Here is a 27,902-nt window from a genome sequence, read left to right as displayed (position 1 = left end):
ACTTCTGCATTAGGAGGAATGAAATCAAAAGCTTGTATCTTTTACTGAGTGTTAACCATTGACTAATTGCGCATCTAATGCCTCTGAGCCTTTTAGTGCAAGTCCGTCCACAATTTCAACCACCAGCTGTCTTCCTATCTCCTATATCCAGACAGCTTCACTCAGATCACATGCTAAGAAGGGGAGTTTTGCAGTTCTGGCCGAATTCTTCCGTGGCGGCAGGCGGTAAAGATTTCCATTGGTTGCATGTGATGGCAGAGTGCAGGCCAGAACTGGGCCCAGCGGTGTTTAGAACGCTGTCAGCTGGTTGGTTACTTAGGTTTGGGTGGACTTACACTTTTATTGTGCTTTGCATTATAACTCCATCTTTGAATAGTGGACAGGCTTATACCTGGAGAAATATATCAGTGTATTGGTAAGAAGATGACCCCATCTAGGCTGTTGTAGATAAGTGCAGGGTGAGGGTTAAAATCTTTATATTGTGCAGGACATGTTTTCATGTCACCCAGAGGAACTTTAACCCTGCTTAGGATTACAGAAACACATGTGCATGAGGTGCCTCATCAAGAGTCCACCACCTTTTTTGCTGAGTGCCAAAAGTAAGATTTAATTTTTTCCCCCCTTAATCCTACTTGAGTGCTGCTTCAAATAAAATGTATCTTTTTCCAATGTATATTTAAACACGCACACATATGGTGTATTTCTTCTTGCTTCTTAGTTCTCCAAATCCATCCCCAGGTCGTTCCTACTTTGCTTTGTGTCCTTCCTGTTCTGGCTGTTTCCTGGCATCTTACCCCCATACCTACGTCCCGAGTGTCCCATGGCACAGCTTTATGTCCTCACTAAGTCTTCATTTTGTGGGCGGCATGCTAAGATTCGGGCAAGCTTGCACAATGCCATTTATTGTTGACACTCAGCTGCCATAGGGTCCTTCAGCTTGGCAAAAGACCTTGTGGTAGTGAGATGGGTCAGATTTAGATTGTGCTTCTTATACTTCGGGCAGTTTGTCTCCTTTCATAGTGTTTCTGGTCTGAGTGTCTTAATTGTCACCCCCATGTCTAGAAGTTTCTGGCTTTGGTGTCTTTGCATTCTGCTTTCTATTTCTGTTATAAAGTGTTTGCCTAAAATAGATACCAGTTTGTGTTGTTTATTTTGTTTTTTTTTTGACCACCAATGTTTAAGTACTTCATATACTGCTGTTATTTTATTTAATGTAGCACTTTTTGAAGAACTCCAGAGCTTGGATATCTTTTTGGCAGAACTGTACAAGTAAGTAATATACAATTCTTTGAGGTCCTGTGACTCTCCTTACTTTTTTAGCTGCAGGTGGTGGAAAACCTACAAGTTCCTTCACTTCCCACACTGCATATAAAATAGTAAAGCAGGCCCAAACAACTTGACTACCTTCAAATTTGTTTCTAGCAGCTGGACTTTCAAGGACATAAATGTTCTTTTGAATCAGCAAGCACATTTCTGTATACCTTATATTACAGCCATCCAGTTAGTAGCCCTCTAGGCAGTCACCAGTAGTAGTTGCAGCCATTCTCTGTTATTCCTCCTCTGTTTAGAGCACACACACCACACCAGCACAGAAGGAATAATTGACAAAAAACATGGCAGGCAAACTGAAGCTGACATTTTATTTTTGAATGTTTTGATTGCCTAATAAAAATTTAGATCTATGTTGATTTATAAATGTATTTTCACACTATGACCATATATCAGATACTACCTGGAGTACTAAAATCAACTTACCTGAGTGTAAAGAGGAGGAGAGGGAAAGTTCCAGGTGGATTGAGGAGGCTGTGAATTCCATCTGTACTAGGGTGGCAATCTGGAGATTGAAAGAGGAGGAATATCATTCAATGGCTTCTATTACTGCTAGGGAGAGTTCTTGGAGAGTTAACAGGAGACTGTATCACATATACAGGTAGTCCCCAGGTTAAATAGAGATAGTGACTATAGGTTTGTTCTTGAGTTGAATTTGAATGTAAGTCGGAACAGGTACATAATATTAGTCAGCATGGCGTCGGTTACAGTAAAAAATTCTCACTGTGAGTTATTTACAAACAAAGCAAAAAACAAAAAAAAACTTTATGGAGCCCAAGGCATTCATTAACTTCTGGAGTAAGCTGTACTTTGATATGCAAAAAGAAACAACTGCAGAGTTTGTCTTGGTCGCTAAATAGTTACAAGAGCTTGCAGAAGAGCTCAGTCTCAGCTGTTTTTAGAAAAAGATTTCTTCTCCAGACCCCCCCCTCCAAGCCTCTGTCCTGCACACGAGGGAGCAGGGAAGCCCTGTCCTTTTTCTGGGCCCTTAACCTGGGGACTAAATGTATAGACAATCAGAAATGGGAGTTTGATGTGCCCATTCCAATGGAAAAGACTAAATTATTGGCTACTAAAAATATTGTTGCAGATATTCATTGCTACTTGGATTAATGCAGTGTAAGATTTCTCATTATCTTCTTTTAGTTCAGCTACTTAGATAGGAAGTGAGGAGAAATCATGGCAGACACAGCAACAGAAGCTGTCCTTCTAACTCTACCCAAAAATGAAAAAAAGGTTTTAGGCTGAACATTTTTTGCAGATTATGATTCAATAGTTTGCCAATGTTATACTCTAGCCTTGCATGGGTAAATACTCTGTTATATCATTAGGACATCCTTTCTACAATTCTTTATTTTTACACTGACAATTGTATATCCTAGACATCTGGACAGTAGCAGTAATGAAAGGCCTGACATCAGCTCCATCCAGAGGCGAATTAAGGTATTACACTCATTTTATCACATACTGTTCCAATACCTTATAACACAAGGCATATGTGGCATCTAATTATGTTTTTTATTGTTACTAAATACACAGTTAAGTTAGTGTTTTGCTATATGTGACAGACAATGACAAAACGTTGTTTAAGTAAAATCATTTGTCTTATGTTTCATACAGAAACATCTAATGCGCATCTAATGCCTCTGAGCCTTTTAGTGCAAGTCCGTCCACAATTTCAACCACCAGCTGTCTTCCTATCTCCTATATCCAGACAGCTTCACTCAGATCACATGCTAAGAAAGGGAGTTTTGCAGTTCTGGCCGAATTCTTCCGTGGCGGCAGGCGGTAAAGATTTCCATTGGTTGCATGTGATGGCAGAGTGCAGGCCAGAACTGGGCCCAGCGGTGTTTAGAACGCTGTCAGCTGGTTGGTTACTTAGGTTTGGGTGGACTTACACTTTTATTGTGCTTTGCATTATAACTCCATCTTTGAATAGTGGACAGGCTTATACCTGGAGAGCTATATCAGTGTATTGGTAAGAAGATGACCCCATCTAGGCTGTTGTAGATAAGTGCAGGGTGAGGGTTAAAATCTTTATATTGTGCAGGACATGTTTTCATGTCACCCAGAGGAACTTTAACCTTGCTTAGGATTACAGAAACACATGTGCATGAGGTGCCTCATCAAGAGTCCACCACCTTTTTTGCTGAGTGCCAAAAGTAAGATTTAATTTTTTCCCCCCTTAATCCTACTTGAGTGCTGCTTCAAATAAAATGGCTGAACATTTTTTGCAGATTATGATTCAATAGTTTGCCAATGTTATACTCTAGCCTTGCATGGGTAAATACTCTGTTATATCATTAGGACAGCCTTTCTACAATTCTTTATTTTTACACTGACAATTGTATATCCTAGACATCTGGACAGTAGCAGTACTGTCACATACACATACTGTTCCAATACCTTATAACACAAGGCATATGTGGCATCTAATTATGTTTTTTTATTGTTACTAAATACACAGTTAAGTTAGTGTTTTGCTATATGTGACAGACAATGACAAAACATTGTTTAAGTAAAATCATTTCTCTTATGTTTCATACAGAAAGTCACTCATGACATGGACATGTGCTACGGGATGATGGGAAGCCTATTCCGCAGCGGCTCCCGCCAGACTTTGTTTGCCAGTCAGGTGATGAGATATGCAGACCTCTATGCGGCCTCCTTCATCAATCTTTTGTATTACCCATTCAGCTACCTCTTCAGAGCAGCACACGTCCTGGTAAGCCGTGAAACCCCTAAAGACTTTTTTTTATATTTACGGTGTACTATGAAAGAATGTAAAGACTAGCTTAGTTGCTCTAGGTTTCAAGAATAGTTACTTTTTTCATTTTAATTTCTGGAATTTGTTTTTTGATGCAGCTTTATACAGCAATTTATGCAAGACCCTAATCAGGACTGTAAAAAAGGAATTTTGTAAATATAGACCAATTTTTAAGATAAGATGAATCGACATGCAACTATTCTTTTACAGAAGGATGTTTTAGTCAGTTTCTGGTATATAATTTCTAATATTGTCACAAACACGTAAGTAGGGTTGCTTGTAAAATTAGGATGTAAATATTCCAACCAGAAAACATTGTGTGGATTATTGATCATACCAGTTGGATTTATTTCAGGGATGAGACTCCCCTTTTTCTTTACAAACAATTTAAAACTATACAGACCTCAAGGCCGTATTTAGTATTTACTGAATGGACATGCAAGGTATATAAGAACATTTAAAGAGGCTGTTTTATACATTTCCCCATACATTCAGGTGTATAAAAAATTGGTCCTACTACCCATAGCAGCCAATTACCTCCAAGCTATTTTTTTTTTTTTTTTTGCTACTTGCTTTCGGGTGTTTTCTTGCATTTGTGCAGAGACTCTTCAGAGATCATTAACAGTTTATTAAAAGGTACATGAGACCTGCATTTGACTTCCTAAACTGTAGTAACTGCATCAAGCTGCTTTTGTGTTTCTATTGATTTATGTGGAAACAAAAAAGCTGTTCTGACCTCCTACACATATATAATATTTAAAAGTTGTATGTTGTTTGGTTGCTACAAAGGCAGTTCTTTCAGTAAATGGTAAAGTACATCTTTCAATTCATGTTTATTCCTAGATGCCCCATGAATCTACCGTGGAGCATATTCATGTCGATATTAATGAATCTGAATCCCCATTGGCAACAAGGAACCGCAGTTCCCTGGACTACAAAGACTCTGACTTCAAGCGACACCATTTAGTCCGCTCCATCAGCGAGATCAAACCTCCCAATCTCTTCCCGCAGGCCCCACAGGAAATTACACACTGCCACGATGAAGATGATGATGAGGAGGAGGAGGAGGAAGAAGAAGAGGAGGAGGAGGAGGAGGAAGAAGAAGAAGAAGAAGAAGAGTAGAGTGCTGCAAGCCAAGCAAATCTTTAATAGGATTTATTAGTATCACCACAAGTCACTGCAATATTCTACAAGGAAACATTTCCTCCCATGAGAGAATTTTCCATTCACACACAGAGAAAAAAATGTTAATTTTTTTCTCTGGATTTTATTTCCTTTTTGTTTTTCCCTGTCCAAAGTTCTGAATGCGAGTTGGCATTTGCACACTGTTTCTCCAGGTCGTACATTTCTGTCAGAGGGTTCCTTGGACCTCTTCTGTGAGAGATGTGGCACAGTATTTACTACATTCTGTTTTCTATTGTAGTTTTTATATTTCCAAAACCATCCCGCAGTATGTTGTCTGCAGAGCTGACAGATTACGAGGCACACAGCTCCTTTGAGCTCATAGGTTTTGTATATTACGAAGTAGCACCTTCTCTTTGATGCTGTGGTTAGTGAATTATATAGTACTGGCAGGGGAGCACTTGATGTGTTCCAGCTCAGGTACCAGTTATTGTTTGTCCTATGTGATGTCTATTTGGAGACATTGAGGATTTGCTATGTTCCTGTGGTCTGGAAATAGTGAAATAAGCTTACCCTTGTGGACATTGAATTTAATATCCTGCCAAAAATTGCCAAGGGCAGCCTATGCTCTTTTGCAGTGCTTTCCAGATTTTAAGTATAGTATTTGCTTTGCAACTTGTCATACTAAGTCTGCTGCTGTGGTCAGCTCATTTATATTTCATGAAAGAACCTATTTAAATAGTACCTCGCATCAAAATGCAAGTTAGTCTTACTTCTTAGTGCCCTAGCCCCCATGTACAAAACATCACATCGCATTACAAAATAACAAAAAATAATAATATATTTTATATATATATATATATATATATATATATATATATATATATATATATATATATAAATATCACTTACATCACTGCTTCTGCCTATGGCAAGCTTGATGCCTTGATGAAATTCTAAGAAAACTGAGGATCCCAGATCTCAAACGAAGATGTTCTGGCATAGTGCAGCCGATTTGGCCTTCAGTTTCCCAAATTTTCTTTCCAGATTTTCCAGTTGGGCACAATGGTCAGAAGCAATGGTTGTAAGGTAGGTTTTTTGTATGGGGCTGGCCTCTGAAGAATAAGCATTTGCATGCAGGATCTACAGAAATAAATAAACCTTTTATAGTAAACAATAGTGACCAGTCAGATTTCCTCTTTACCAGTTGATAGCAGACTGGTAAAAAGTGACTTTCTGGCCACTCTGTCACACTGCTTTTTACCATTATTCCACCAATTTCTGCTGAATTAATAATCTACATACTTGGCTGCCACCACTGCATTTTGCATTTTTCATGCTTGCATAGTGTTGCAATGTGTATTTTGCTGTGAATTTTTGTTTCTTTTTTTATATACAAAAACCTCTGTTTAATAGGTGATCCGTTGTGGCCTCATAGACTATTGCTATCGATTTGCTTTGCTTTGTATTGCTCTGGAAATACTGTAAGACTTGACAATACTGTTCTAGCTAGTGCTTTCTTTCCTGTTCACCAATACATACAGAGTGTTGTTAGAAAGTATTCTAACTAGAAGAGCACAACATGGGACAGCACAATGTTTCAGATTTGTGTTTGTCATGTATGTGATAATACTCATTTATTGCGTGTTCATTCCCTCCATGACAGAAGGGCAGGCAGGTTATGTATATTGCAGGCTGGGGATCTACATATGTCTACATCTATCCTCTGATTTTGGTGGTACACACAGGGTTGTCATTTTATTCTGCTAGTGCCGACGTTTAGATACTCAAGAAATACTAATGAGGTAGATGGCAGGTCAGTAACAGGTAACCGCTATGCATCCTAAACACTTCACCTGCCAATAAGCTAAATTAGAATTGTGAAATAAAGGACCAATACACCTACCATACAGCTTGCCTCATACAAAGAACTGCTTATAAGATTCACAAATATGTATGTAAAAGGTATACAGAACAAATCTGTTGCCTTGCCCTGAATAGGAAAAGTTTGCTGTAAGGACTTGATGATATTTAGTATTACATAGCATGTGATGGCATAATTTATTTGCTTCTTTTTTAGGTTGATATGTCCTTCCCCCATCATTGACAACCCCCTTCCTCTCCAATCATTAGTACCTGGGTCATAGAAGTGCTAAAGGATTTCTAATGCTTTCTTCACATCAGATGATTTCCCTTCACTTTCTGTCCCACCGATGCCCAGGACATCACCCTGAAAAGAACGTGTTAATCTTTTCTGACCGGCATATTTTACATATTGGGATCCAGTGGACTGCCAGCCCTCTGCTCAACGTTCTTATAAAATGTATGGAGAATGAACTGACAAGACATGGGAAGTTAGCTCATTGCCATACCTGGCAGTGGACAAGAAGTGAAGGGCAATCCCCTTAGTGGAAACATGGACAGCACATGGGCATCCTTGACAAAGTTGTGTTGCATATGTTGTGCCCCTTACGGGCATTCCCACAATTACATCATGGTGCTGTAATCAATTGGTGTATGGTGCTACCATACAATCATAGAAAATAGGAATCTTCACTGCACATCTCGGTTTAGTATTTTCCTTTATTGATCAGATTTGTCCTTTATTGATCAGACTTGTGATGAAGGACAAGCAGTAAAAACCTGACTATAAATGAATAATTACAAAAATAGATACATACATAGATATGTATTTGTGAATCTTATTAACAACAGATGATATCTGTGTAAATGACCCTGTATTTATGATAACTGGACCTTTAAAAAGTGACTGCACTTGTCATAGTCTTTGCACAATATAGACCGGTATATACATACATACATGTAAGAGTGTAGAATATCTCTGTGATCTGCTCTTGTTGGATTATATGAAGTGCATAATAGGTAACTGTGATATTACTTCTTTCTTACTACATGATAGAATTTAGGTTTTTATCTTTAGCAGCCCTTTACTGAGCATATTTGCAACACAGTCCAAATCTTCTGAATATTTTACAGAGGAAGTCGTTGCAGAACTTTTGTTTTTACCCATTTACAGACTTACATAATGTAATGATGGCAGTGTAAGGCAGTGAATGGCTCTACATTGTTTTTAAAAGTAAAAATCCCAACCTAAAGCTTGCAGAGCTTGCTGGTACTTCTGGTGCTAGCCGAGGCTATTACATGAGAGGGGTCCTCTCACTGATATCTATGTGCAGTATTTAGTATATTGTAGAGGATCCTCATATAGTACTACTTCAGAATGGTAGGTACTCATGTCAGTAGTTGTAGAATCAATACATTTATACAATGTACAAAGACCACCTGAGTATGTTGGCACATCTTATTCTCTAACCTTCCATATTCATATTCCTCGCTCTATGCCCTTCAGTGAATGTATATGTTAATCTTTCCTTTTAAACTTTACATTATATTCATTAAGGTTTTTGTTTTATTTTGTAGTTATTCTGCGTGTTTTATAGACTTCAAAGTAGTATGCTCTGCCGCTATATCTGTTTTACCAAGGGTGACATTTCTGACTGATATCATATTTATCCTTGTTTGATGCATTATTTTGTGTTTTGAAAGTGACCAATACAGTGTATTTTAGCTTTTTGTTTCAAGAAAAAAATGTTATGATTGCAAATAATGTCATTTGGTTTCCTTTTTGCAGTTTGTAGTTTCTTTTTCTAAAGATTATATCCACCCTGTTGCAGCTCTGGGTATAAAAACCAGGGAGTACAATCTCCCAGTAGTCTGTTGCATTTCCTTCTTAGTGACAAGTTCTCCTTGCTGGAGGGTTCTCCCTATTGCATTCTGTGCACATTGGCAGAGGTGAGTTTCAGTCATTTGCCCATAGCTTGATCTGGGAACTCTTGTGATGCTTTGATCTTGTCACTCAACACACAAGAGAAACTGGTGGATGTACAACTAGCAACCACCCAAAACTTAACTGTAAACTTAGCGGTGGACTTACACTTTATATACACACCAAACCCTTTTTTTAGGGACATTCTTTATCTTCTGCCATATAAAGGGTTCAGGTATATGCTATGTTTTGCTCTAGTTAACTTTATTTTAATTAATAATTTCCTTTTTTATATTATATGGTTTAATATATGGCCTTTGGTTGAACGGCAGATCTGTGCAGGCCAGAGGTCAACGATTCTCTTTTCAATACATTTAAGAAAAATACAACTGAATAATGGAGGCCCAAATCACCCAAGAGGAGAGTTTGAAAACAAATCTGGAACTCCATTTTTTTTTTTCAATAAATGGAAATGTTTTTCTTGTTTTTCTGGTGCATTTATTGCAATATTTAACTATGCACTGTGGATTGATGTATTACTTTACACTTCTTTGTTTGCAAGATCCAATTACACGTATGTACTCAAATGTTGCAGTTGTTTAGCTTTGACTTATTCATTCACACTGTGATCTTTTGATTATTTAATCATTTTGATTGGTACAAAAAATAGATGATCTAGGCAAGACCTGAGCAGTATAGTAATAATATTTGGTTAGAATCATCTGGGATTCCTAACCTGACGCACAAAGATAATCCCAACCGTAATTTGTGGTTTCCCATCGTTGTCCTGTGCTACAAGTTGGGACTGTGAGGAGGACTTACAGAACTAAGATAGCCCATAGTAACCCATACACCCCATATATATTGATTTGAATATTATCCGGAATCAGTAATTGATCTTCACAACCTATTTGTCCTGACAACCTCCAAATTAATTTAGATTTAAACTGGTAAATGGCAGCTGCTGGCCTTTCTTATAACCCAACTCCTGCCGAAGCCTTTTTACATTATTAATACATTTCTTTTCCTTCTTTTCTTTGTGTTACCGGAACAGGAAATGAAGGTAAATCTCCTTAGAGGGGGCGCAGACTTTAAGCCTTTCTTTCTCTACTATATATTATGTTTTCTGCTACTTGTGTCCCTATAAGGGGGGTTATTCCCCTTCACTTCTTGTTCTGCAGGCAGGAAATTAGTAGAAATCCTACAAATGGACACACAGATGGAACAAACAGTGTTTCCAACCCTTTCTGTCTAACCCCCCCCCCCAAAAAGTTTTGGCCCAAGTTGGATCCTAAAGCCACAGGTGATTGGACAGCCATAAAGAAAAAACATCCAAACAGAGGTCTTGCATATGTGAGGATCTTGTAGAACCTGGGATAGGAAGTTGAGGTGTATGCAGTGATTGTATTTCATTACTAGATATATCTCTCATGCAGGTTTGTAAGATTTAATTTTTATAGTACACATTGGGGTATTTTAAAATAATGGTATAAATGGGGTATTGTATCATTGATGTCTCCTAATAATCAATTAGCTGAGTGTTAAATTTGCTGGACAAGTACAAAGATGGATTAAGTCATTCTGGACCTAATCCAATGGAAGGATAACATGTAAAGAAGGAGAACAACTCTGATTTACACTTCCATTACAAAGTTGTATGCGTCTTGGGTAAATGTTGACTACAAATATAAATATACCCTTAGTGTCTAATAAACAACTGCCTTATGTAGCTGACATATTTACTCGGGTTGTATTATATTCATCTGTAATGTGGTCATATAGCCGCATACGTTGCGACCCTCCAAGCAAAGCCGATCTTTACAGCTTGTCCAAGATGATCCATATTGCTGTTGTGTGTGCCAGAACCGTCCCGGATCTAACCATAGTCTCCTCTTCAATGTAAATTTGCTAAATCTGCAATGTGATTTTATTTTGATGATTTTAATTTTCATATAGTAGTGGGGATGCAGAGTCATGTCCACTGTGTACTTACTGGTGGGTTTTTCTTTTACTTTGCTAGTTGATGTTTTGGTCATAGTTTAAAAAAAAGTTTTACTTAATCTGAAATTTGCACAAAACTGCTGAATGCTGTAATATGTACACTGCATTTTCTTCCTGTGTTTGACAATACCCAAATGAATCATCCATTTTTCTGCAGGACGCTGGACAATAATCTCCCCACACTGTAGCTGCAAGCATGCTTCTTGTGGAGACTCCGCTTATTAGAACAATGCTTTCATTTTTCCTTTAAGTTTTCTGTTTTGAAAAGAGTTCATTTCTTTACTGGTTTGTAAATTTCACTATACTGTATAATCAATAAATTTTAAGCAGTTATGTTTTTTCTTATCTCTCCTTTTTTTCCTATGTGTGTGTTTCTCCATTGTGCACAGTTTTATATCAGACATTTTGAATAGTGTTATGTCTGCTGTACAGAAATGCAATATGGTTTGCCTGTTCCCTAAAATTTTCTCCCAGACAAGTATTTTAAATAAAAAAATTCACTTTTAATAAATAGACTTTGTCATCAACTTAAAAACTTTCATGTGAAGGTATCTCAAGTATTTTAAGTGTTTGCAGGTTTTTCAGCTCTATAATGATTATTTATTGGATATTGGAGGATATCTCCTCATTTCCCTTATTTTCCTTTATAACCTATGGGAGGAACGAAGGAGAATACTATAGATTGCAGGTGCCTAATTCTAGTCCTCATGGGCCCCATATAGGCCAAGTTTTTCATATAAATAGTTATACCTCATTAAATTTACTGCAAAAATAAAGAGATATTATAAACTGTATAATCCTGACCCTCATGGACTTGAGTTGGATACCCCGAGTGACAGCTCTGAGTCTGCTGGGGCTGCTAACATCACATCCAAGATGGCAGTGCCCAGCAGCAGTCTTGGGATATTTGGGTGTCCACAAAAGGAAGGGTGTTACAAGTAATACCATGCATTAAAAAATAAATGCTAATAAAATCTTGTTAACCTTGTTGTTGAATTGGATGGTCTGATGACACGGTATATTTAAGAAAATAGCTGCTGCAAGTTGAAATTTGTTACCAAAATCATCTTTGTACTCAATCTGCAAACTTCCCAGGTGGTAAAAGTTTCATAAAGGGCATAGTAGGAGACAGTTCACCTGAAAAATATAATAGGGTAAGGCAGAAGTGCAAAACTAAATTGGACCTAAAGTAATATTTTTGTCCTCCATTAATGTCAGGCCTTCCTGCAGTTCATACACATCTCCCGCTTCTCCAATTTCCACCAATGCTTCTTTAACGTGTTGATATACCTCAGTAGTGGTAAAAAAAACTGACTGAAGATGAATAATGAAGGTGACTGTTACTCAGGGTGAAAGCATGAAAAGCAACAAATGTAAAAAAAACAGACATTTTTAGAAGCGCACGGCGATCTGAGTATTGAAATCGTCAATGTTATCATTCATTGGTTTTCTGAGTGTCAACAAGCGTCAACAGCCAGGACTAACGGAGAAAGCCTCAACTGTTCAGAATTTGGGATATCCTTGTAGATCAATGAGTGCAAGTGTAAACTGCACCTAAATAAATAACTATGTAATTACAACATAACAAAGAATTAAAGCATCATGTGAGCGTTATGTAAATGGCAGTAATTTAGTATGTTGCAACCTTTTAAATAAAAAAGGAAAACTGTCATTGAATAAATTGGCTGAAATAACAGAAATAAAGCCTTCAACTATCAGGAAGTCTTCCTTTAAATCAGAATACTAAACCTCTACAGTCGCTTCATTCATTGGGGTCCTCTGAAAAGTTCAGTGTTTCAAGGTATCTGATCCAGAATCCAAACTTACAGCTCAAAACTCAACAAACAGCTTTCAGATTCATCGGCTTGGCTTTTTCATTTTGGGGTGAAACGACTGAGGGTAATTTTGCATAAAAGTTTTTTGGGTGCAACATGGACAACAAACATAATGTACATGATACCAATACAAATTATAGGAAAGCTTTGTTTGTTAGTAAGGCAAATGATTGATTGTACATAAGTAAGTGTAGGGCCCTCACCCGGATTCAAACCGCTGTCTAATAGAACAGGTTCCTGTAAGGCAGGTTAGTTAACCTCTATGGTAGCTCCTTGGCTGATTGATAGTAGAAAGGAACATTTTATTATTTGAGACGGTTTGAGGTCACAACCTGATTTTAACCTCAAAAATCGATAGAGAAATTTACGCATCAGTCAACGAATTGGTATGGTGGTTAAGGTTGTGGCTTAACAAGTAAAGTCCTCTTGTGAAGGTCACTGGTTCGATCCTTAGCAGATGTGCCATCCATAGTGAAGTGGTGCTTGAAACAAGTAGTACTAGAATGCTTTTGGCGGCACTTAAATAAGAATGTTTTAATTAAGAACTGTTATAAACAGCCACCCTTGGATGGGGTGGCTGTTCTTATATATATATATATATTGAGTATTCTCATTTCAACTGACATAGGCAGCAAGACACTGGTGTATAGGGTCCCTATAATCTAAGGAGGGTAGGCTGGGACATAGCGTGATAAAGTGACTTGTCCAAGGTCACAAGGAGCCAACGCAAGGATCAGATCCCCACGTTTTCAGGAAGTCTCCCATGACTACACTGGTCTTCAGAGTGCTTAACCTGCGAGTGGTGGCTCCTTCACAAGTGAAGGCCGACATGTGGATTTGAACCCATGTCTGTCAGAAAGTCTCCCATGGCTACTGCGGCCGTTAGAGTACTTAACCTGTGAGCTATGGTGGCCTCACTAGAAAGCAGACTCATTCTTTGGTACTTGAATATAAACTGATGGTTGGGGGGGGGGGGGGGGGGGGGGGGGGTGGGGATGGCGCAGAGTCTCAATGGAAGTTTATAATCAAACAGAGACATCTAGGCTTCCACTTGCACAGTAGCCTGGTGGTTAAATTGAACACTAATGAATCTGAATATTGTTGATGGGTGCAAGTTCAAACCTATGATAAGTCATTTATTTTCCATACCTTAAATAATTTTGCCAATCAGTAGAATATTGACTTCTTAGTATTGCTTTGCCACACATTTAACATTTAAATGTTACAAAGCTGTCATTAAATAAATTGATAAATTTTATCAAGCAAGGTCCCAACCAACCATCTGGAAGGATTGCTTTAAAGCTGCATACACACGTCAGATTTTTATCGCCCGATAATCGGCATCGGCCAGATATCGGGCGAAAATCTGGCGTGTGTACAGTCGGCGTCATCCATCGTCTGAACGACCGTCCTGGCGGATCCACGGACGATGAACGTCGACTGATCCTAATGAAAGGGAAGGGGGAGAGCGCACAGCAGGGTGCCACTCCGTCGCTCTCCCCCTCCCCTCTCCATAGAGCAGAACAGTGCTGTATGTACATGATGTTCATCATTCTAGTGGGAGGAGAAAAATGAAGAAAACATGATATAATGGTTGCAAAGCCGAACTCATAGTGCAAGGGCTCATTCACCTTGTAACGTGGTGCGTTGTATTGCGGCAACACAGTGTTGTATCATGCTGCCAATGCAGCACAACCAAGCTAAAAACATGACATACGGACGACTTCTAGATACAAATGGGTCTTCCCTGCTCGCTAGTGTGCAGGACGGATGCTTGATTGGGGGAGAGGGCAGTTTGCATGGCTTGCAGAAAGTCTTTTGGTTGTAACTCTTTATTGACCAAGACAAACTCTGCAGTTGATTCTTTTTGCATATCAAAGCACAGCTTGCTCCAGTTAAAGTTAAAGAATGCCTTCTAGGCTCCATGAAGTTTTTTTTTTTTGCTTTGTTTGTGAATCACTCAGGAGTGAGGATTTCATACAATAACTGACACCATGCTGACTTATATTATGTTGAGACAAACATCTGTCCTTATTGTATTTATTAAAATAATGTACCTGTTCTGACTTACATACAAATTCAACTTAACAAACCTACAGTCCCTATCACATATGTACCCGGGGACTACCTGTACTGTGTTCTTTTTCTGATGCTGAACCCCACAATGCAAATTATGTGTTTTGTGGTGCACTGTGGTATGGGTGTGCTGCCCACTACAGTATTTTTGCCTTAGGATAGCATTCAGTAAAATTATTTTATACAGGAACAAATATTGATATCTTGTATGTAAATAACTCTTGTTTGTTTTATTGAAAATTGGATGAAGCTCTACATTGAAACTTTGGCTTTCTTCTTTCAACAGACATTTCATTCTATGTCCGTACAAACAATAAATTGCCCCATACTTTAATAAGTGTAAAAATAGAATTATATATTAATAAATACCTATTATGTGAACTGACAAAATAAAAAAAAAATGAAATAAAAATGTAAAAAACAGAAAAAAATAACACAAAAAGGATATCAATGAATGTTTATCTAAAAAGAATAAAACAAAAAACACAATGAAATCACAACATATACAAATGATACAAAATAAATAGAATATATTGTAAACCTACAGCACAATCTGAAAAATTGAATTCTTCATTTGGATAACATGCTATAAAAATTATACAATTATAAAAATGTACCGTATATACAACACAGACTTGTATATTGTACATTGTACTACAACAAATCTAACAATAAAGTATGTCAGAGCAAAATAACTGATTGAATGATTACAGAATTTGAAAATTACTTTTTGTAGGGGACAATAAAAGAAAAGTGATTATGAATCCAACCAAAAAAATGATATTAAAATAAAAAATTATAATATTGCAGGTGAATATGCTTAAACCTTAATTTGTTCTTTAAAATGCATTTTTTTAAAAAAGGATTCTGAAATTAATAGAATTATAATCAATATACTATAGCACATATTTGAATCATTCATGCAATTCTAAGTACATTAAATTAATATTTTTACACATTTCATTTGCAGGTAAAAAAATACAAAAAATATCTTTAGTCTCCAGCATACATTTAAGTCATCAAATTATGGTCGCTCACTATTTCCATAATTTAAAAAAAAAAACAGCTAATCAAAAAGTCTGCATTTCTAATGTGGTCATAATTTATGATTTCATGTCTTGCATGGTTTAATACCACTGCTCTTCTCCTAGCTGCAAACTAAGACACTTCCAAGTTATATCAATTCTTTCAAAGGCACATGTGTAGCTTAAAACTTTTTTTTTTTATTTAGGAGAATGCATGAACTTAAAAAAAGTACACAGAGCTTTAAATAAATTGAAGAGTTTATGATTGATAATATACTCATGTCCCTACCTCAGTCATAAGTCATTACCGCATCCTAAGGCTACTTCTGGAGGTAAGCCAATTCACCTACCTGCATGTTTTTGGGATGCAGAGGGAAACCGGAGTGTCTGGAAGAAACCAATGCAAACAAGGGAAGAACATACAAACTCTAATAATGATATTGTGTTTATAAACTGTTCTCATGGAGGTTTTTTTATTATTTACACTGATAATAAATAGATCAAAAGCCATCAATACTCTGGTGGAACAAGAAAATAAAATAGCCTGATAGTGACCAAAATAAATAATTTAATTATTTCAGATTGGTTGCTTCAGATATAAACTTTCTATGTAGAAAAGCTGTCAGCTTGGGAGCACATCATGTAATCCCCTACATTTGCGATTAGTTTTCTTGGCAGAGCCATTATAAAACCTGGAGCAATCTTGTATCATCTTTGAATTATTCCATGCGGCTGGATATCAATACACCGAGCCTGGTTTCAATATGCAGAAACTATCCTAAAAGGTACTAAAATATCTGCAGCCTGGCTGGTATGCTTATTAAGTAGCTAAAATACTTCCAAGTTGTAGATCAGATCAAAGTAGGATACCAATCTTTGAACTTTGTGATTCAGCTGCAGGATGTTAATCCTAATTGAACGGCATTTTGTTTGACAACTACCATTTCTAAAACAATAAATTACTTTTCTTTCATCTTTGGTTTATCTCTGTGCTGATTGCACTTCCCATCTACATACATGTAATCTAGGCTGTATATAGCATTTTCCCATGGTCATCCCATGATCTCTGATGATGACAAGGGTGGACCATACCTGCTGGATGTGTATTGAAACAGCGGCTATATAGTACATACCCATGTGCTAACACTGGAGCATAACACTGGAGTGTTGGCAACCTATAAACTGGAAATGCCTGATCAATGAATTTTAAGACCAGGTATTATAATGATAGCTGCTGATTTAGGAATGTTAAATAATGAGATTTAAATATTTATCAACATAACAGTTAAAACTGCATTTAGTGATTGGCTTTATATATACCTTAAACCGCTGGATTAACATTACAGACTGGAAACTAGCATTTTCAGAAGATGTCAACCCATAGATATCCATTAGCATGGATTTTACACCTTAGTATAACTTATGTGTAGGCTGTGGTGGTTAGAGATCTTACCTGGTACCAGTCTGGTGGGCAGACTTATGTCATCATGCATTGTAATTTATATTGATACAGCAGTACAACTAATACTAATAAACTGAAGCAAAAAAGGTTTTCTATAGCAGCCAACCTGCTTTATGGACTGTTTAGACTGGTGGTGGAACCGGCGGGTCCTTACCTGCCACCTGCACTGCTGGGCTAGTTCTTAAAGAACCAGCATATAAAATATTTACAGTGGGCAGTACCCAATCATTCCCTATGGGCAGCTGCATAACGTCTCACCGCCAATTGTTTGGGGTGAGAGGAAGTGATAACCACACCGCTACCTCACTGCCAATCTTAACAACACATTTTTCCTTTAATCCATTCTGGGGAAATGTAATGCAGAATTTGACCGGTTCCTCTGGGCAATCATCTGGTCAATTGTTTTTTTTTTAGGAAATTCCCTAAATCAGTCTTGTAAAGTTCAATTATCCTATAATAATCTGAATATGTTTCGTACTGAGTGCTATCAAAACACAGAAATCATACAAAAACCCCCAATATTATTAGAAAATTTCAACATCTCTGTATAGAGGAGGCTGTAGAGGAGAATCCAAAATAATAAAGAAAATAAGATTTTTTTTGCAACAAAACATTTAAAGATATTAGGAAAAACATTTGCTTAAGCAAATGTAAGAAAAGTGAACAGAAATATTTCTAGCTGCCCATTTCAACCAATCAGAATTCTTTTTTTACCTTAAGACTGGAACTGCAGAAAGGACAATTGGAAGCCAGTGTCTGGTGCTGGAGGTTATATATTTAATTTAAAAAGTTAAATATAAAAAAAATTTGAAAATAATTTTCTACCTGAGAGGCCTATTTAAAATTGTAAAAATTTGTGTTTCCAGTGAATTGATTGGCAATATCCCCTCTAACTGCACACAGTTTGCCTCCACAGAGGGATGATGGAGAGTTCTACAATTAATTCAAACTTGATTTCGGAAATGATCTAATTATTCTTTGACAAACCAGGACCGCAGTACTTAGTCTTCCTTCAAAAACATTAATTGATGGAGCAAATGGAAACAATATGCACAAAGAAAAAAAAAGTCAGAAATTCAACTTTAAAAATAAGAATTATAATACAAACATGACTTTATTAAAATTACACTACTTCATTAGGTATCATATTACAATTTTTCAAATCAGAAGCAAAAACAAGAAAATAGAAACCTTTGCATAATAAAATTAGCTCCTGCTACATATAATATATATATATATATATAATATTCGGTTTGCCCAACAAACACAGCAATTTGATTGTTAGGTTGGCTTAGCGAACATCCATAGTGGATTGATCATGTGATCAGACATGGAGAGGTGGTGGTGGGGGGTGTTCTGAGTAAAAGTGGAGTGTGGTTCCATAGAGCTTCTTTACTCCAAGCCCTACATTAGTTACGTCCTCCTTTTACCACCCCCTTCATAGACACCAAGTGTTATGCTTTGCCTCTAAACCATATCAACTTTAAATACTAATATTTACAGGAATGCCGCGTTCACTGAAAATACTTTGGCAATGCCCAGTGTTTGCCAAGTACCACTAACCATCACTTACTAAAGGACTGTCAATTCCTCCACCTTTAGTAGAATTAACACTTAACACAGCTGCAACGTGTCCTGATATCTCTTTTTTAAGAAATAATAGACGTTCTTGTTATTGTGAGTGGAATTCATTAACTGACTTGACGAATCATGAAACAGAAAGGCAATTCTACTAATGTACAGTGCTGTGTAATATGTTGCTTTACAAATAAAGTTTTATATAGATAAAGCTTTATAAACAAAGTTTCTAAATATAGGAACAAGAGACAACCAGCCTCTGTTAGGGTACAGACCCTTTAATCAACCCCTAAACCAGAGGTTTCCAACTGGTGGTCCGCAGATCACTGGTGGTCTGCGGCTCTTGCCAGTGTATTCCCCCGAAGGACCCCGCTGGGGGGGTCACCGAACAGAGCCACGGACCATGTCCCCTGTATGGAATCGCAGGCTCAGGGCGGTGGGCAGGCTGTCTCTCTGAACACAACACGGCTGAACCTGCGATGGTAGGGTTCTGGCATCATGATGTCACTCTGGGGGAAGTTTCTTCCCCTTTGAGTGACACACGGCTCCCCATGCATGTGCGGTCCAGAGTCCGTAAATTTAGTGGTCTGTGATAACCAAAAGGTTGGAGACCACTGCCATAAACGGTGGCTACAAATGTACATATACATGGCAACAAATGTACATATACATTGTCTTTAGAAATGAACCGGAAATGTACAAATGCATTCACAGTGCAAAAAACAGATATCTTTAAGAAATGTTTTGTGCAAATTACAATAGGAATAAAACAATGCACAGATGTATGTAGCAATCAGGGGAACATTCACATTTAATAGGCAGATGCAGAGTACCATCAGATACAACAATTTACACCAGGCATGAGGAATTCTGTACAGGAAGTGTTATTGTATGGAGAAAGTACCGAGTCTACAAATACCACAAATCTGTCCTAAATAAGACTGGTTGATAGTGGAAGGATGCAAACATATACATGTCAATTAAAAAAATAAAATATTACAGAATACAAATAGTTCATCAATATATATAACACAATAGGACATCCATATGGAGACCCCACTTCCGGTACCTAAAATCTTCACTTCACAGCACCAATTTTGAATGACAAAATGGTCTTTTTGTTCGGATAAATCACATTTTACAAGGTGACGGACAGCTGGGCTGGTCTAATAATTCGACGAGCCATGGCATGCAGTAATAATCACCAATCAGCTAACTGTTTTTATCTGTCAGTGAATTATTTCAGCTGCTTATTCATTTCTAATTGGCTGTTGGAATACATTTACTCTGAATTATCAAGCCCAAAAAACAAAAATACAACTTTTCACATCTTAAATGAAATACTCTAAATATAAAAGAAATCCTTTTATTAAAGATGAATGGAAATGCTTTGCACATTTTGGATCTTTGGATTTTGTTAGACGTTTGTACAGGTTAGTGCGAATTAGAAAATATACAATGACTTCACTGTGATCATAAGAATAAAAAAAATAAATAAATATATGGCTAAAAATAATGCAATATCTAGTACAAAGGCACCTACCTAGTGGCAAATATTACCTTCAATATTGGGCCTGATATACTAAAGCTCTCTGGGACTGGCAGAGACAGACTATCATGGGAGAACCGGGGTGATCCAGCAAACCAGGAATGGATTTTTAAAAAATAATTTGGCAAATGTTTTCAATCCTTAACAAGATCCATTTCATGTTTGCTGGATCACCCAGGTTCTCCCATGATAATCTATCCTCTCCAGTCTTGATGTGCTTTAATAAATCCGGCCCTTTATATTTTGCCCATACATATAACATATCATCCACTAGTATTTAATTCTGTATTGTCACCACCACTCTGGTCTAAAATTCAAGATAACAGTGCATAGATCTACAAGAAATACTGAACAATGTTTGTGTTGGGTCCTTCTAGAATATTTCTATAGCATTAGCAATCTTACTATTGCGTACCCAGAGAATCTGGGGTACATGGAGGTTTGGAAATATGTCCACCAATGTCAGCTATGGTGAGTTATGAACAATCTGCTAGTTGGGGGTCATGGAACCCCTGTCAGCAGCGTACCCGTGTCCTAAAATATAACAGTGAAATAAGTCCGTGATACCCAGCCATTCAAAAATTTCTGATATCTGTACAGTTTTAGAATTATTAACAATACAATAATGCCTGTGCATGTATTTTTCTTCTGTGCATTATTAAAAAGTAAATGTACAATTAGGCTGGTTGAATTCTACCTAAAGGTAGGATGATTTTTTAATGCCAAGGAACCCTTCATGATAAATGAGCAGGCATGCAGAAATTTGGTGATGAGACACCTGATATGTACATATGGGGTCCAGGTCAGTAATACGTAAAGAAGGAGAGATAAATATGATGACCTCTGAACATGGACCCTTATAAACAAGGCATTGATCATCATTCCTACATTTTGGCTTCCAACCCGACGACTGCAGTGTTCTCTCCGGCCCCTTTTAGCCAGGTGCACCCACCCGGCACTTTTCATAAACCCCCCCGGCTTACTTAAAAGTTGGATCACAATACTGAGGCACCTGGACAGTTGGAGCATGATACAAAGATGATTGAGAAATGGAGCATCCTAAGGGGGGGCATTTTAAATTTGGAATTATAGAAAGCTGACAACTAGAGGTTCTCAGGGGTGTCCAAACTTTTTGCAAAGAGGGCCAGATTTGGGAAGTGAAAATGTGTGGGGGCCGAACATTCAGCCTGACATTCTTTGAACCATTAACAATTAATGCAAATTAACTATTTTATGACATTTTAATTGCAAATGGTATTCTTTATATATATATATATATATATATATATATATATATATATATATATACACACACACATACATACATATAGACACACACACACACATATGATTATGTTGCCGAGTAACTAACAGTTTAAAAATTCAACAATACCAGTAACATTGAAATTTTTTAATATAAATATTTAAAACTAGCGATAATACAGCAAGACATGCAAACCACATGTGCATGAATCATCCTCTACGCGTTTCATGGATCTGGTCCACTTCTTCAGGAGGGGAGATTTTTCATGATTTTGAGTGCAAGTAATAACATTGTATATGTTTAATTTTGGGGGGATTTTGTTTTTTATGCGATTGAATTTTTATTCTTTGCATGCAATTTTAAAATTTTGAAACGCATGGAGGATGATTCTTGCACATGTGCTATGCATGTCTTGCTGTATTATTGCTTGTTTTTTTAATTTTTTAACTGTTAGTTACTCGGCAACATAATCATGTGTGTGTATATATATATATACTGACTTCAAAAACCCTTTTTCATTTTGTACTACTATTTGTTAATTTTGGGATGTGGCAGGTGTAATTTTGCTGAAATAAATGTGGGAGATTCTACACATTCTACCTGATCTGCAGCAGATCCCTCTGTACACCCAGCCATTCTGATTCAAAGAAAGTGACCCATGCAGAGCACTTTCTTAGAATTAGAGTGGCCGTGCTCCGTGCGGGTCCCTCAAAGCACAAGCCCACTACAAATGTAGGGGATTCCCTGTGCACACACACACACGATTTGATATTATTGATTTGATGACAGAGGCCGCAGGCCAGGGAAAACCTAAACACGGGCCCGCAGGCCGGACATGCCTGGGTTAAAAGAATCCAATTGCAGCAACAACTGGGAACACTAAATTTATCATGTGTTGCCCTGCCCAACCACCACCCAACTATAGCTCCCCACTCTGTGGATAACATGGGACTTAAAAAAAATGATCAATAGTTAGGCCAGGGGTGTCAAATTCAAATACACAGAGGGCCAAAATTAAAAAGTTGCAGGCCAACCTTATAATTTTACTTAAAAAATTGAGGAAATTTTTCCTTCCTTTTGGATATAAACCCTTTTCATAAGAGGTTTTTCTTTTAATTTATTTAAGAAAAAATCCTATGCCTCTTTCTCTATTTGTAGCCTTCTGAGTTAAATGTTAATGGTAACGTTTTTGCACAGGCTAACAATGATAATAAGAATATTCTTCTATGCAAATCCAACCATTCAAGTCCATGCCTTGGAGTAGCAAGGAAAAGTACAGCTGAGGGGGAGTGCTGGAAATGCTAGACGCGGTCAAAGCGGAGCTAAATCTTTTGAGTGGCCCGCCTCTGAAACTCCCTCTTCATTGAAATAGCGCCGCTTCTAAAATTCCTGGCAGTATTTGCGTCCATAAAACAGTCCAATGCAGGGCCACACATAGGCAGAGAGCCTGCTGGTTTAAAGGCGCGGGTGATGGCGGGAATTGTAGTAGCGGTGCTATTTCATTGCAGTGGCAGGCCAGCTGCAGTTGATATAAAGGATTCCTTTGGGGGCCAAATATAGGACGTTTGGGGCCAGATTTGGCCCACGGGCCAGAGTTTAACACCCTTGAGTTAAGCAATGCAACACCTTGATGGTATTGATGAAAAACATTAAAATTAGGCAGATAAAGGTTGTATACAAATTATGTATTGTGTAGAATAGATTTTCTAAATTATATATAGGGCATCCTTTTTTTTTTTTTTAATTGTTAGTAGGATAGGGAAAGGTTACAACCAATGACAGGTATACTATTGGGACCATTTCTCCTTTTCTCTCCCTATGATTCCCTATATATCCGGGTGCACTGGATGTCCATTTTCAGGGAGTGGAATTTCATTTTTTTGGGTAGAGGAATAGAAAAATTAAAGTAGGAAAAAAAGTAAATAAAATGCAGATTTTGGGAAAGCTAAACGTTAGAGTATGTAAAGGCATACTTTACATTCTATTCAGTAGTCTGTTGTCACCCAATATAACATGTTAATAAAGAACAAGGGTGGCGGGAGGGGCAGGACAAGCAAAGATTATAAGCAATCCTTCATTGTACATTGACAGCACCGTAGGCTGATCATAGAAATTACATAGCAGGTTAGGTTGAAAAAAAGGCACAAGAGTCCATCAAGTTCAACCACTAGTCAAAGAAATGTGTCAATAAACAAAAATTTCAATTATTGATAAATGTCACATGACATCACAACCACAGGCAATATATTTGGCAAAGAGAGAAAGAGGGAGTGCATGCATGTGCTGTGTAGGTGAGGGGACAGATGACAAGGAAAAGTAGTTGTTAATGCCCGATGAAGTTAACTTACCAGGCTATGAACAGGACGCCCATGTTCCAATCCATGGTTTAATGATTATGTGTCACGAATTTGACTTTTATCACACATACGGACAAGCAGATAGTATTTTGCAGGTTCACACATTGGAGAAAACTAGAACAAAGGCCACTTTCCAGAAATCGGTTGCTGTGAGGCAGACAACCATGTGATCCGAAACTGCTGGTTGATTGGTTACAAGAATGAAAGACCACTAACCAATCAGCAGCATGGTTTTATAGTTACTCAAGCAACAGAAAAGACAAAACTATTCTAGAATAAAACATTGGAATTGTAAAATAGTAATCTAGACACAAACATCAGGTTCAACTACAAGATAGCAGCATCATTTCTCCAAAAAAAACACATTTAATAGAATCTAGGAGGAGAACAAACAGAGGTCTCTCATTGTTTATACAGTAACGGTTTAGAATTTAAAAGACATGAATATATATATGTATCAAAGTAATAAAGCAATTGGGGCCTAATAAAATATTCATTCTATAAAAAATGCATTGAATTTTTCACTCAACTAACACAAAAATAGTAAAATGATACCAAAATAAAGTTTGAATTTTTTAAAAACAAAAAAAAGTGGGTTCTACCCGCTGGGACTAGTTTCCAATATATGGATAGATTTACAGATGAAGGGTACCTGCTATGGGGCTGACTTTGCTGACTTCCCCAGATGACGTCAGGTTCCGGATCCCGGAAATTGCAGACTTTTCAGAATAGAGGCTCTGGATTGGCCACTTCAAGTATTGGAGCCAATAAGTGAACCAGGAAAGCAACATTATTAGGTGGAAATCAGCAATAGCAGAGCCGCCATGGACAGGTTCACTTAGGTTTAATCTCAGTGGTACAGCTGAATGAATAGTGCAATGAATAAAATCTATACAGTTTAAGTTAACACTGCATTGACAAAGAACATAAATAATTATTCAAACTTGACATGACAAACCGATTATAAGGCACTAAACTACTCGCTGAGGCTGGTCAAGCGCGTTAGGAAGGGGCATGTGACTGGAACAGAACAATATGTATTCGGCTGGGTCAGCACTGATGAGAAAGCAGCCATTCAAATAAACTGGCATCATACTGAGCTCACGGATTCCTGGAGACATGACAGACTCCCTTTCCATTAATCATCCTCCAAACCATAAAATAGCCATACATGGTATATAAAAGGGGGCAAGGGTGGAGCGAACAAAGAGCACCTACATACTTGTGATAAAAAGGTTTTACTCTTAGGGAATAAGAGCAAGTCATTCCTTCTTCAACATTCTACGATCCTCTTACTGAAAACCAAAGCAGCTACCGAAGAATTTCTGAAAATACGTATAGCTACAGTAAAAATTTGGCTCTTCATATCAGATAAAGCACAGAAGGGTTAAAGAATGTGAAGTTTTTTTTGCTACTGCTGTCATCCTCCGAAGATTTCACTTTCTGTCCCATTTAGCAGATTAGACAATTTGCACCAGAAAACGTGCCCTATTGGTATTCCCTCTATTCCTACCACAGACAAGGACAGCAGCCCCTCCAACCCCTCAACACTTTATGAAAAAAAAAATGATTATATATATATATATATATATATATATATATATATATCCCTAAAGTAAGTAAGTTGACTTTAGAACTACTAAAGGGACTCTAGTGAAAAGACCTCATCAGGGCTCCACTGCAGGGCTTTTAAAAGTTTTAGGACCCATTTAGCTCCATGGAGTCCTTTACACGTATGTTGCATTAACCCAACTCATTGAAAGAAATGGGCTTCCAATGCACCCCAACATAGTACAAAAACACATATTTGTATGTTACCACAATACAAAGATCTAAATGGGCCCCAAGAGATCTTCAATAAAGAGCTCCAATCAGCTTTAAAAGACTGTAAGGTCATTCAGGAGGAAGAAGAGAATCTCTACTATAAAATATACACAGAAGATGCATTTAAAGTGGAACTAAACCCTTCAAATGTTTTCCAACTGAATCCAGCACCATCTTAGTCTCTATTTAGATTTGCAGGATGCATATTATTTGATCAATTAAGACACCAACATTTGAGGATTACAAAGTTGGTTTGAAAGCTGGTAAAATGACCGGCATGACATAACATACATTTCACATCCACTGGTAGGAAGAATGTACATGAATATACAGCAGAAAACAACATTGGTATGTTAGTATAGTATTTATGGATCATTTCTAACACACGTTCTTTCTGGAAAGCCATAAAATCTGTGAGTTTAGTTCCACATTAAGATGACTTTTCACAGATGGACTTAACTAAGATATGATTTTAGCAATTTGTGTACCTTTGGGTAATATAAATAAGCTTTATGCCAGCATATGAAATCTCTAGCACTTTTCCAGGACCTCAGAACAATGACTGTTGTACCATTGTCAGAGGATTTGACAGCTTCACTCTTCACACATTACACCAAACGTCAAGTATAAGAACGTGTTTTATTTGCTTTAAATGACTAAACTCTGGAATGGGTTGGAGATACTTTTCATGAAGGGTAAAAACACTCATGTTCTAATTGTGCAATCTGTTTAAGCAATTTAGCAACTCCACCTACAAAGGTGTCAAACTTTGAAAAAGTGGAAATGAAACATAAAAGAAAGTATCATCAAATCTTACCCATCCATATAAATGTTAATATAATTTAACACCTCGTGTTCCATAAAGCATGGCCATTTTTTAAGTGATTCTAAATATTTAACCATATTTTAGGACATATATATTGTGGAAATGTGTGCCAAGTTACAAACTTTCTTCCCTAACAATCATTTCTAGTATATAAACATTTGGCTGCAGACACTAATTCTGGAAGCAGTGTGATGCCATAACAAAATGGGTCAGATCGCTTATTGCCAGACATCCCAAATATATAACTGATGTACTCCTTTGGGAACAGTTACTGGTAATAAGATATCTGAAAACCATTTTGGCCTTCCACACTACGGAATCAAGTCAGCTGCAGCTCAGGTTTGTAATTTCAAACATTAAATACTAAAAACATTTAACATAGAAAATGCACAAAACTGAATGTTGTCTTTATGAAACGTAGTATCTAATGAAGAGGGGCATGGAGAAACACTGTCAGGTTCCAAATTTTCATCCTATGAGGTTGGCCATTTCTTTTTGGTCTCATACATGAAATATTGATGTCTTACTTATTACGTTTTTTTTTTTCTCTTCTAAACATCTGTCACACTCTAGAGTTATACTCTTCGGGTCCTGTCACCGCTGGGCTCAGAATCTTTGGTCTCAGAATGCTGGATGGTATGTGGCAGGTGCACATACCAGACACCTTTTCAGTCGCACAGACAATAATCCAGGAGTGAAGCTGGAGAATGGAGTGAAGATAGTCCTGAATTTTAGCAAGCTGTGTGACGTTGGCTCAGATAGGCCCTTCATTGTGCATACTGTGATTGGACTTGTGTGAAACACAGTTCTGTTCATTGAGCAGATTGGCCGTTTCATCGGCTAAACCGTCATGTAGCTCAGTTAGAGTCATTTCAATTTTAGTGTTTTCACTGTCTGAGGATTGTGGAGTTTTGTCCATTCGAGAAGCCATGAGGGCATTTTGGTACTGCTGCCTTGTGATCTATAGTGGAAGCAAACAACAAACAAGCAAAAATAGGAACAAAAAGAAGTTAATAAAGGCTTTAGGAGAAAAAACAAATGGCTAAAAATGAAAACACAATCACCATCAGTGTTCTCCTCGGATGCTTTACCCAGCACTT

At 37.4% G+C, this 27,902-nt stretch overlaps 2 protein-coding genes across 3 annotated transcripts in view; one reads left to right on the top strand and one right to left on the bottom strand.

Moving 5' to 3' along the window:
* The window catches only part of NT5C2 (5'-nucleotidase, cytosolic II), a 50,167-nt gene extending 38,828 nt beyond the window's left edge, over positions 1-11,339 (top strand). For both annotated transcript variants that reach the window (XM_072423753.1, XM_072423754.1), the window contains exons 16-19: positions 1,218-1,269; positions 2,712-2,772; positions 3,878-4,054; positions 4,940-11,339. In XM_072423753.1, coding sequence (XP_072279854.1) covers positions 1,218-1,269; positions 2,712-2,772; positions 3,878-4,054; positions 4,940-5,218 — 569 coding nt within the window. In that variant the 3' untranslated portion in view covers positions 5,219-11,339. The remainder of the gene's footprint in view (positions 1-1,217; positions 1,270-2,711; positions 2,773-3,877; positions 4,055-4,939) is intronic.
* A 7,154-nt stretch (positions 11,340-18,493) lies between these two features.
* Positions 18,494-27,902, bottom strand: part of CNNM2 (cyclin and CBS domain divalent metal cation transport mediator 2) — an 84,825-nt gene continuing 75,416 nt past the window's right edge. Inside the window, exon 8 of the mRNA XM_072425061.1 lies at positions 18,494-27,763. Coding sequence (XP_072281162.1) covers positions 27,557-27,763 — 207 coding nt within the window. The 3' untranslated portion in view covers positions 18,494-27,556. The remainder of the gene's footprint in view (positions 27,764-27,902) is intronic.

Source organism: Pyxicephalus adspersus, chromosome 10, assembly GCF_032062135.1.
Source record: "Pyxicephalus adspersus chromosome 10, UCB_Pads_2.0, whole genome shotgun sequence".
Lineage (NCBI taxonomy): Eukaryota > Metazoa > Chordata > Amphibia > Anura > Pyxicephalidae > Pyxicephalus > Pyxicephalus adspersus.
This window is presented reverse-complemented; position numbering and strand designations above follow the sequence as displayed.